The 12788-nt window shown below is 47.8% G+C and overlaps 1 protein-coding gene across 3 annotated transcripts in view; it reads right to left on the bottom strand.

Moving 5' to 3' along the window:
• The window catches only part of PARP6 (poly(ADP-ribose) polymerase family member 6), a 98878-nt gene that overhangs the window by 77135 nt on the left and 8955 nt on the right, over positions 1-12788 (bottom strand). For all 3 annotated transcript variants that reach the window (XM_040415761.1, XM_040415763.1, XM_040415762.1), the window contains one exon: positions 7163-7240. In XM_040415761.1, coding sequence (XP_040271695.1) covers positions 7163-7240 — 78 coding nt within the window. The remainder of the gene's footprint in view (positions 1-7162; positions 7241-12788) is intronic.

The raw sequence follows: 12788 nt of genomic DNA, 5'->3' as shown, positions 1-12788 counted from the left end.
GAGCCCCAGAGGCCCTGCGGGAGGACCGAAAACGAGACGCACCAGGGCGTCCGCGGGGGGCGCCCCTGGCTTGGGGTTGAGGAAGATGGGTGCTTTTACCACCCGTGGCCTCCGAAATAAGTTCGTCTAGGCGGACCCCGAAAAGGCGGGAACCCGCAAACGGTAGCCCCGCCAAGGAACGTTTGGAGGCAGCGTCCGCTTTCCAAACCTTCAGCCAGAGCTCCCTCCTGACGGAAACTGCCAGGGCGGAGGAGCGTGCAATAAGGGCTCCCGCATCAAGGGAGGCCTCACAAACAAAATTCCCGGCCCGAATAATAAGCTGGGCCAAGGAACGTAGGTCCTGGATGGGGACGTCCGAGTCCAACTCCTGTTCCAGCTGCGCACCCCAAGCAGAGATTGCTTTCCCTGCCCAAGCAGAGGCAAAAACCGGTCTGAGAGCAGAACCGGAGGCAGCAAAAATGCCCTTGGAAAGGGTCTCCATGCGACGGTCCTCCGCTGACTGAAGAGAGGACCCGTCGGGAACAGGGATGGCCGTGTTCTTTTACAGTCTGGCCACAGGGGGGTCCACCTTGGGTGGGGAAGACCATGTGGCCACGACATCGGCTGGAAAAGGATAGCAAATGTCCAGCTTCTTGGGGTTGACAAAACGGGCGTCCGGGCGAGCCCAAGCCTTAGACACCACAGAGGAGAAATCAGAGTGGATTGGAAAGACTTTTGAGGCCTGTCTGGGTCTGATAAAGGAGACGCTAGCTGCGTCAGAGCTAGGGGGGTCATCCTGCACCTTAAAGGTGTCACGAATATCAGAGATGAGTTGACCCATCGCTGAGGCTAGCTTGGACGGCAGGGCCGAGTCCATTTCCAAATCTGAAACCGCCAATTCACCTTCAGAGAGCGAATCCTTTGGAGAGGAGAGGCCCGTCTGGGTGCGCACGCGTGGCGGGGAGAGTGAGGCCTCAGAGGAGGAGGCTCGCTCTACTCTAATACGCTTCTGAGAGTGCCTAGCTCGGGAGGGGTCACTAAGAGAGAGTGAACCCGCTGCAGCGGCAGAAGCAGTGGACCCGGAGGGCGCGACAGTCAGAGAGGCATCCTGCGGGGTAGGTGGCCTGTCTATTAGGCGGCCCACGACATGAGTGAGGCTTTCCACGGCCTGGGACAGGGATCTAGCCCAGTCAGGCGGGTCAGAGGAAGCAGGGAGCGACACAGCGGGCGACTGAGGCTGCGGTGGAGCTCGGCATGCAGTACAGTGCGGATCAGACTGCCCCCGGGGAAAGGGTTCCCTACAAGCAGTACAGGCATGGTACCAAGGCTTGGCGGCTGCAGAAGGGTCTGACATGGTGGAAAAAAGATGTTGCACTAAAGTGATGGCACGGAGGGGATTAACAGTCCTACCAGACCCGGATGATGCAAGCGGCAGCGGTAAGGGGAACAGACTGAGGAGGCTGTGGAGGAGAGGCAGCAGCACGGAGATGAATGGCTTCAGGATCGCACGGCAGAGAGGATTCCACGCAGCACTGAGAAGTGAAAATGAAACCGGAAGTAGCGGAGCGCATGTAGGAAGCTCCGCCCCCCCTCTGCCGCGCTGAAGAAGAAGCAGAGCCGCGCGCGCGCGGCAAAATGATTTAAACCCCCAAGGTGGTGAAGTGCCGGCCAAGATGAAATGGCGCCGTTCACGCCAAGTAAGCGGCCCCCGCCGCGCCTGGATGTGGCAGACGGCTTGCTTGCCTGCAGCCGTCCCCTGAAGGCAGCGTCCCTGCCAAGGACTTGCCCAGATAAACTCCCCTGCCCGGTAACGGTCCCGATATGCCCGGGGGGGCGGGGGGGGTGGGGGGGGCGGGGGGGGGGGTGGGGGGGGTGGGGGGGGGGGCGGGCGATGTAGCAGTGGCCATGTAGCAGTGGCCATGGGGGATGTAGCAGCGGCCATGGGGGATGTAGCAGCGGTGGGAGGGAGGAAGGGGAGGCTGGAGCAGCCACTCTCACCATACGCTGTCTTCGCCCTCAGTCCATCCAGCGGGGGTCGCCCCTTCAGCTCCTGGCACCGCAGTGGCAGGAAGCCGGGGGAGGGACTTGGCATGCGGGCGACCCTGAGCTGGCGGGACGCAGGGGAGCGAGGCTGCCCTGGTCCACCTTGTCTTCTGTGGGGGAGGCGGCAGTGCGGAATTACCGGCACTGGCGCAACTCAACCCCGGGAGAAACAGAGGGGTCTAATGCGCCTCTGTTGTCCCTGTAGGTAGAAAAAAATCGAATTAAAAACAACAAATAACGCAAAAATAAAAAAAATCATAGGAAAACAACCCTGCATAAGCAGGGGGTGTCTTGCCTCCTTGGACACTAAGCAAAAACTGGCAGTCTCTTCTCCAGGCTGAAGGGTATAGCTGATGGAGGAGGGGCTTACAACTTTCACTTAGTGTCACGCCTCCTAGGGAGCAGAGCTATACCCATGGTTTCCTGTGTCCCCCAAGGAATATGGGCGAGAAAGACTGATTATAGTGTCCTATTAATGGACATAAACCTTTAGTAAGATTGTTACAAATGAAGCCAGTACTTAGATCAGGACACTAATGAGAACTGATATATAGCAAACAAGGGTACACGTCCCACACAAAGGAAATATGTGAGGAAATGGGGATTAAGAAAATAGGTAAGAGGGGGTAAAAAAATGAATAACTGAAGTCGAACCACATCTCTCTCTGGGTACCCTCTTCTGCCACCAATTCTCAGTGAACATTAAAAAGCATCTGTCAGCAGATTTGTACCTATGACACTGGCTGACCTGCTGCATGTGCACTTGGCAGCTGAAGACATCTGTGTTGGTCCCATGTTCACATGGGACCAAATTGCTGAGAAAAATGAAGTTTGAATATATACAAATGGTCCTCTAGGAGCAATGGGGAAGTTGATGTTACTCCTAGAGGCTCTGCTCTCTCTGCAACTGTCGTATTTTTTGCGGATATACGTTTTTTGCGGACCGCATAATACTGAAAAAGCCATATGGTCGTGTGCAAGAGGCCTTATATTGAAGATCTTGGGCTGTGATCTGTACCAAAGCTCCCCAACTGTTGCACGCAAAGAATATGCATTATGTTCAATTGTTTAACAGGATAGCTAGTATAAAAATGACCAATCTCATCACATTATTCTGCAATTGTAACGAAACATTTTCACAGCTTTGCCATTCTCTATTAGAAATATATTGTGCCCTTTCGAGTCAATGGAGCCTTTAGGGATCTTAATTCACCTTTATAAAGCTGGCTACACTTATTAGATAAATATCGACCAAACCTGCCATTATCAGTGATATGGATGAAAACTTAAACTGGCCATATACATCAGATGTATAATTTTGGCTGGATTGGAATACCATCTAATGTGTATGGGGACCTCACTACTCTCCCCTATGGCAGATGTCAGGGGAGAGAAGGGTTGGGCACGCCGCTGCAGCTTTCTTCCCTATACTATTCACAACACATGCATGCTTGGCTGAGACACACGCAGCATATCACCCTCTCCGTACAGAAATAAAGTTGAAGAATAATTCAGTCTGGGCGAGATAACTGTTCTCATATGAATGTCATCCTGTATGAACTTGTAAAAACAAGAGTGTGTTTAGACCCTTCTGATAAAGCTAGGTAACAATTCTAGTAGTAGCAGTTAAAACTGACATAGAGACTGAGAAATATTGTAGAAAGGAAGTATCCAGTGTGCATAACAGTCTCTCTTTATGAAATCATGGTTAAAATATTCTCCTAAGATGAACGCAGCATGAGGCCAACATGAGCCATAAGTAAGACCATGTTGGTGGAAACATGTTGGTGTGATGCTGCGTTCATCTCAGGAGAATGTTTTAACCATGATTTAATAAAGGCAGACTTTTATGCACGCTGTACACTTCCTGTTTCCTTTGCAAATTTTTCACGTCAAGCGTACAGACATCCGTGCTGTGCAACATGAATGCTACATCATCGTAAGCTGGCCATTTCTCTATACATTTTCATTGAGAATCACAGACCTTGATTTATCACATCGGTCGAACTGTACACAGGGAAGGTGTTATCAGTAATTGATAGTATTCTTGGTGTAAGTGTGTATACAGCTATAGATGTCAGTCACTGATAGCTGTACATAGGGAGGTATTATCAGTGACTGATAGCATTATCTGTGTATAAGTGTGTATATAGAGATAGCTGTCAGTCACTGATAGCTGTACATGGGGGAGGTGTTATCAGTGATTAATAGCATTCTCTGTGTAAGTGTGTATACAGAGATAGCTGTTAGACAATGATAGTTGTACATTGGGGAGGTGTTATCAGTGATTGATTGCATTCTCTGTGTAAGTTTATATACAGAAAGAGGTGTCAGTCACTGATAACTGTACATGGGTGAGGTGTTGGGTGGCAGCCCTGATTTTCATTTGATTCACGTTTTGCATTTACACAGTCAATGTACATGCAAAATATGTTTTCACCCCCAGCAATCTGCTGTCATATGGCAAGGGAGAAACCCCCCAGGGGTCCAGGCTTCAAGGTGGCCCCAGGTGGATAAAGTCACACCTCTTCCAGCTGACAGGCACCAGGAAGATGTAGCAGGAAAACGCCCAGCAGGAGGTCTCAGCCCTGGATGAGATCTATCACTTTCCCACAGACATGTTGGCATCGACATTTCATAAGGAATTATGAATCGTCCATCCCAGGCATAATTCGGTTATCTTTTTGTGATCTTGGGGCAAAGCCAAACATCCACATGGTCCTGGCTTGATGCTAGGATGCCAGGGAAGGGAGATATACACTCACCTAAAGAATTATTAGGAACATCATACTAATACGGTGTTGGACCCCCTTTTGCCTTTAGAACTGCCTTAATTCTACGTGGCATTGATTCAACAAGGTGCTGATAGCATTCTTTAGAAATGTTGGCCCATATTGATAGGATAGCATCTTGCAGTTGATGGAGATTTGAGGGATGCACATCCAGGGCACGAAGCTCCCGTTCCACCACATCCCAAAGATGCTCTATTGGGTTGAGATCTGGTGACTGTGGGGGCCATTTTAGTACAGTGAACTCATTGTCATGTTCAAGAAACCAATTTGAAATGATTCGAGCTTTGTGACATGGTGCATTATCCTGCTGGAAGTAGCCATCAGAGGATGGATACATGTTCTCATTCTGTTTACGCCAAATTCGGACTCTACCATTTGAATGTCTCAACAGAAATCGAGACTCATCAGACCAGGCAACATTTTTCCAGTCTTCAACAGTCCAATTTTGGTGAGCTTGTGCAAATTGTAGCCTCTTTTTCCTATTTGTAGTGGAGATGAGTGGTACCTGGTGGGGTCTTCTGCTGTTGTAGCCCATCCGCCTCAAGGTTGTGCGTGTTGTGGCTTCACAAATGCTTTGCTGCATACCTGGGTTGTAACGAGTGGTTATTTCAGTCAACGTTGCTCTTCTATCAGCTTGAATCAGTCGGCCCATTCTCCTCTGACCTCTAGCATCCACAAGGCATTTTTGCCCACAGGACTGCCGCATACTGGATGTTTTTTCCTTTTCACACCATTCTTTGTAAACCCTAGAAATGGTTGTGCATGAAAATCCCAGTAACTGAGCAGATTGTGAAATACTCAGACCGGCCCGTCTGGCACCAACAACCATGCCACGCTCAAAATTGCTTAAATCACTTTTCTTTCCCATTCTGACATTCAGTTTGGAGTTCAGGAGATTGTCTTGACCAGGACCACACCCCTAAATGCATTGAAGCAACCATGTGATTGGTTGACTAGATAATTGCATTAATGAGAAATAGAACAGGTGTTCCTAATAATTCTTTAGGTGAGTGTACATATCTCCCCACAGAAACCAAATAACGGTACCATGTTTGGACTCTACTTGTAGCCGGAACCTAGGCGGATCCGTTGGTCCCAGGACCATCTTCCTGTGACCTGCTGGCCTGGAGCTATAAACCCTAAAGGGTTTTGTGGGTCAGTTGCTGCCAGCCCAGCAGAGAGGAGGGTGGACCCCTCCCAAAGGCCCGGAGGAATAGGACCGGCTACAGGTTAAAAGGCTTGTGCCAGTGAGCGGGCGGGTCTTTTTCTGAAAGCGGGTCACATCGTGCAAATGTGTTTGGAGTGACCTGGAAACCGCTGACATCACCACCCCCACGTGACTGCAGCCAAGGACTATTCCACCATCATAACCCCAAAGAACTTTCATCTACCCGGTAACTGACTTTTGCTTTGCTTAACCCTGTTGTACCTATATCACCTGTATCTGTAACCTCAGACCGCTGTATATATACCCTGTGTATATTGTGTCATTTAGTGTGCCCTTAAGGCAATTAAATATATAATTTTATCTTGTGCTGTCTTGTATCTCGATCACGAATCCTCACGTCCGTGTTTCGGCCTAGTTATAAGCTACTGCGGGTTGGTTTCTCACCCTATATAATCCCGTTAGCGGACCGGGCTTATCTCAAACGAGAAGCTGGTGGCAGATTACCCGGGCTGAGAAGGCGCTGTTTCACGGCGGCAGTGAAAAGGCTCTCTCAGCTTGTTGCTTCTCTGTGCCCGCATGGACAGGAGGTGTCTGTGTAAACTGTACTAAGCTGACCTTACCTGCTCCTCTGGAGGGCGTAACGTCATGCCTTGGTAACCAGGGACCATGCCGCGCCTCGTGAGCTCGACGTAGGTGACGTCAAGCGGGAACGAGGTGTGGTATCCATCACAGATAGCATTCTATGTGTAAGTATGTATACAGAGATAGCTGTAAGCCACTGATAGCTGTACACAGGGGAGTTGTTATCAGTGATTGATAGCATTTTCTGTGTAAGTGTGTATACAGGGATAGCAGCGAGTCACTGATAGCTCTACATGGGGGAGGTTTTATCAGTAATTGATAGCATTCTTGGTGTAAGTACGTATACAGAGATAGCTGTACATCATGTGGTTGGGTGGTTCAGAAAAAGGAGAGATATAAATTACAAGTTTTACTGAATCTTTTCCTATAAAACTATATATCAATCTGCTCAGCTCATTCTGCTCTATAACATGCTGCCTGCAGATTACATTGCATTTTGTGGTGATGCGCCCTCTTCAATAACACTAATCTTACTGCTCAAACTATATAAACACCATTTTCTTTATCTGTGTACAGACTGTGATGCTTGGTCGGTTACCTGAACTCCGTAGAGGAACTCCCCACATTCATTTTCCCCATCAGATTCTTCCTCAGCCCAGTTGTGCCCCTTGATGTCCTGTGGAGAAAAGAACTTTGGTCACACAAAAGTGCAGTACTATCCATAGTCACCTCTCAGATCTAGTGATAATAACAGTAATGCTTTTTGGAAATATTCAAATACAACTACAACAGGCACCTACATGCCTGCTGAAGAGAAAATAGCATACAAATACAGATAGTGCTATGTTTTACCACAAAGCCCTGCCTTGCAAGAGCAAAGAAACATTTTAAAGCCATACATGACTTAAAGGGAACCTGTCACCTGGATTTTGTGTATAGAGCTAAGGACATGGGCTGCCAGATCGCAATATCCATTCCCCATAGCTCTCTGTGTGCTTTTATTGTGTCCAAAAAACGATTTTATATATATGTAAATGAGGCTACTGACGTTTCCGGAGCCCAGCCACGCCCACTGTGAAGGAGCCCAGGACCGCCCCGCATACTCCGAATCTCCTCCTTGCTCCCAGATGTCACAAATCTAGAGAGCCGTAATTTCGCGATGCGTGAGCTAGCACGTGCGCCGTTCGTTCCCTGAAGCTGATGCCTGCACAGGGAAGGAACACTATGTCGACACTGCGCATGCGCTAGCTCGCGCATCGTGAGATTATGACACTCTAGCTTTGTGACGTCGGGGAGCAAGGAGGAAAGCACTCTGTGTGCTTTTATTGTGTAAAAAAACCGATTTTATAGATATGCAAATTAACCTTAGATGAGTCCAGTCTCCTCCATGCTTGAAAGATGAGCCCAGCCACGCCCACTGTAAAGGAGTTTGGGCTCCTTTACAGTGGGCGTGGCTGGGCTCATCTTTCAAGCATGGAGGAGACTGGACTCATCTAAGGTTAATTTGCATATCTATAAAATCGTTTTTTTTACACAATAAAAGCACACAGAGCTATGGGGACTGGGTATTGCGGATGTGCTAGCGGCCATCTAGCAACCCATGTCCTCAGCTCTATACACAAAATCCAGGTGACAGGGTTGGCCATACACATTCCATAGCTGTCGGCCAAACCGCTATCTCAGCTCAACTGAGTGTATATGTTTTGTCAGTGGAGACAGAGAAGAAAGCTGCTGCTAGACACCTCTAATGGCAGCTTATCTCCAGGGAGAATAAAACGGAATATTTCTGCACCCAATCTTTCTCTCTCCCCTGGCATCATTTGGTGGGACAGTTAGGAGCTCCCCTTGTACATTAGCATGTTGGGCGATCCTGCTATCCCTGGCAGGTTCGACTGAGAATATGCTAATATATACAGGGGCCTTTAAAACGGTTGTCTGATTTGGATGATTGCTACTTGTTAGAAGATTTTTTTGATATTTTTTTGATATTACACTAATCATGAAGTGTACCCTTGCTCAACTGAAATCTGCGGTAAGACTGAGACAACAAGAGCAAAATTTAGAGGATGTTACAAGGCATGGGGAAATACATAATTAAGATACGACAGATCAATGAACAGTGGTTTTGTTATAAGTGGACATCTCATCTTCCCATGTACATATCATTTTGTAATATCCTCTAAACATTGTGCCTATTCTCTGTCAGGCAAGATAACAAATGAAAGACTTAAAGTATTCAGCATCACATCGTTTTTTTCTGGCTAACACGGTACTATGCAATTCCTGCTGCACCAAAACAGGGAACCCCAACAACGGACCCTCGCCCCAATAACTTACAGTTTACTAATAGGGTATAAAAAATGATTTTTTTTTTCTACACTGGACAATCCTTTTAAAGGGAACCTGTCACCTCCAAAAACCATCGCAAGTCGCCAGCAGTACCTGACAGTAGCCAGCAGTGTGTTTCCGGCGATAATTTTCTTCCTTAAGGCCGATGCGGCTAAAGCTCAGAAAACGTTCTTTTATCCCTTACTAGGCGCGCTTCTCTAGTCATGTTTGAAGTAAAGGGGGCAGCGGCCTCCTTGCTTCAAGTCAAGAAAACCACGCCCCCTTCGCTGTGACTGACAGCGCTTATGTAGAGAGTTCGGCAAAACCAGCCAAACTGCCGGCTGTTCGTCACAGCGAAGGGGCGTGGTTATCTTGACTTGAAGCAAGGAGGCCGCTGCCACCTTGACTTCAAGTATGACTAGAGAAGCGGGACATACACAGTCTAATTGACAATTTCAACCAAAATTTATGTTGAAATTTAAAGGGAATCTGTCAGCAGTTTTCTGCTGCTAGCTTCTAACCGCTCCAGCACATGCCAATGAGTCCTGATATTCATGAGATCACAGCTCTTCCCACCCGCCTGCCTCTGATTGACAGTTTTTATCCAGCTAAATGAACAGCAGGTGGGCAGGAGAGACAGGAGCTCATGAATATTCAGCATACAATTATGCACTGGAGCTATTCAATACAAGATTTTAGCAAAATGGCTGGGTCAAAGAAATTGACCCAGCATTTTGCTAAGGGTATCTGTCACTTTATTTTGCCCTTGGTTAGGACCAGGGGCGTTGCTAGGTTAAAACATTCAGGGCCTGGGCCACTGATGTTTTGTCCCAGGCACCGAATGTCCTGCCTGCCTGCTAGATACAACTGTATTGCCATCCACAGGACGGTGGAAGAGCTGAAGGACCTGTGGTGACATCACTGGTCATGTGACCAGTAAAACAGTCAGTGGCGGAGAAGGACCTGCGATGATGTCACCATCGTGTGACCAGTGCAGGAGAGGGCGGCAGTGAAGAGGGGAAGAAGCTGAGGTGATGTCTGCTACATCAGGAGAGGAAATTGAAGGCAGAGCAATGCTGGGAGTTGTAGTTATTTTACTGGGACTGTATGTTAGGGCTGAAGGGAGGGATGTTATTTACATGGAACTGTGTGTTGGAGGTGGCTGGGGTCATGTTATTTACATGGGACTGTATGTTGATAGTGGCTGTAGGAGGGAGTGATGTTATTTACATGGGACTGTATGTTGAAGGCGGCTGTGGTAGGGGATTATGTTATTTACATGGGACTATGTTGGAGGGGGCTGGGGCAGGGGGATATTATTTACATGGACTGTATGTTGGAGGTGGCTGTGGGAGGGAGTGATGTTATTTACATGGGACTGTATGTCGGAGGGGGCTGGGTGAGGCAGTGATGTTATTTACCATGGGACTGTATGTTGATGGCGACTGTGGGAGTGATGTTATTTACATGGGACTGAATGTTACAGGGGTCTGAGGGAGGGAGTGATGTTATTTACATGATACTGAATGTTCAGGGGGCGATGTTATTAACGTGGGACTGTATGTTGAAGGTGGCTGGTGGGGGGGGGGAATGATGTTATTTACATTGGACTGAATGTTGAGGGGGTGATGTTTACATGGGAATGCATGTTGGAGGCGTCTGGGGAGGGGGTGATATTATTTACTTGGGACTGTATGTTGAAGGCGGCTGGGGAGGAGGTGATATTATTTACATGGGACTGTATTTTGGAGGAGGCTGTAGATAGAGAGGGATGTTATTTACATGGAACTGTATATTGGCGGGGGCTGGAGAAATGGTGTGATGTTATTTACATGGGACTGTATGGCGGAGGGAGGGAAATAGTGTTATTTACATGGGACTGTATGTTGGAGGGGGTGAAGGGAGGGGAGTGATGTTATTTACATAGGACTGTATTTTGGAGGGGGCAGGAGAGATGGTGTGATGTTATTTACATGGGATTGCATGGTGGAGGCGGGAATATAACAACAGGGGGCACTGCAAATCCAGGGGACATTATAGGCGTTATTACTACTGAGGGCTCTATAGGAGGGACTTATAGATCTGCCTTATTTCTACTAAGAGTACTATGGGGGGCCTTATTACTACTGAGGGGTCTGTAGAGAGCTTTATTACCACTGGGGGAACAATAGGGGGCCTTATTTGTACTGGGGGCTCTGTGAGGGTATTAATACTGGAGGGCTCTTCTACTAATGGGGGCACTCTTGGGCAGCATTATCACAGTTGGGGCACTGTAGGGGGCAGTATTACTATGGAGGCACTAATTTTTCTTCAGGATAGTATCTGGGGGTATTGGGGGGCACAACGAGCAGCAGGATAACACTGTTGGGACTCCAGGTTGGGGGATGATGATAGAAATGTGAGGAATCTAAGATGTCTGTGTGTCACACTCTGCAGAGACGAGGTGGCTGAGAGGAGTTGTACAGACCGAATGGAGAAGATGACAGAGAAGATCTACATTGAAGGAGATGTCACCTGGAGGCCCTGGATTTGAGAGGTATGTGCTGCTGTATAGCAAGTACAGCAAAATGCGGTGTGTGGGGGGAGGGGGGACGACCTAGAGAACTGGGCCATATTCATTGGGGCTTGGGTCACGGATCTTTTGAGACCCTAGCAACGCCCCTGGTTAGGACACCATAAAACTGGTGACAGATTCCCTTGAACAATGAATGATCATTTTAGCCAACCGATGAGAGAACATCATCATCTGAAAAGAAATCAGCCACGTTTAATATTTTTGTCCAATAATCAGATGAAAGACCTTTCGCTCATAAACATATCATTCATGAACAAAAGAGCTGTCTTTTAAAGAAGATTCCCAGAAAGATCTTTTGCCCATTGCTCGATTTCATTGAACACATATGGGCAGTTTTATACAACTGTAATGGCCAATATGGACTAAAACATGTATGGTCGTGTCTGTGAAATGAACGTTAACCAGGTGATTGTTTGCTCAACTGCTGTTCAACCATCAACCAACTTCTATCTAATGTGTAAGGCCAGCTTTGGATGTGGCCTTCTTAAGTAGAGGAGTCTACATCCCCTTGCTGCTTGTCTGCTTTTTAGCTTAGCTACAAAAGGGCAGAGTGATCTGTGACTACAGGGAGTTTGAGAGACAGATGTAGAACTCACCATCTTCAGTATATGCACTACTTCATTTCAGAATTTAAAGGGGCTTATGACTAACGTAAAAGATGAAAGTCAGAGATCATATAGTACATGACAATACCTTTATAACAAAGCTACAATCAGCCCTGTACCTCACATCAGGGGCGTAACTACCATAGTGGCAGACCATGCGACTGCTATGGGGCCCAGAGCAGGAGGGGGCCCAGTTAGGATCATCCCCTCTTCTACTGGGATTGAAAACTTGGTCAGGACTCCACCCTCTAAAGCAGTGCTTCTCAATTATTTTCTGTCATGCCCCCCCTAGGAAGAAGAAAATATTTCGCGCCCCCCCGCGCGACTGTAAATAGTATCATTTGTCTATAAAATTGTTATAAGTACACCTCTGCATAACACTGTATCCTTATTAACGTATAAGAGTATAAAAAAAGAAAGAAATGTGGATCGGACACACACTTATGGGGGGGATCTGTGGATGACGGACACTTATGGGGGGATCTATGGATGACGGACACTTATGGGGGGATCTGTGGATGACGGACACTTATGGGGGGATCTGTGGATGACGGACACTTATGGGGGAGATCTGTGGATGACGGACACTTATGGGGGATCTGTGGATGACGGACACTTATGGGGGGATCTGTGGATGACGGACACTTATGGGGGGATCTGTGGATGACGGACACTTATGGGGGGATCTGTGGATGACGGACACTTATGGGGGGGAT

This window comes from Bufo bufo, chromosome 1 (assembly GCF_905171765.1).
Source record: "Bufo bufo chromosome 1, aBufBuf1.1, whole genome shotgun sequence".
NCBI lineage: Eukaryota > Metazoa > Chordata > Amphibia > Anura > Bufonidae > Bufo > Bufo bufo.
Note: the sequence above shows the minus strand (reverse complement) of the source record. Positions and strands in the feature narration are given on the sequence as shown.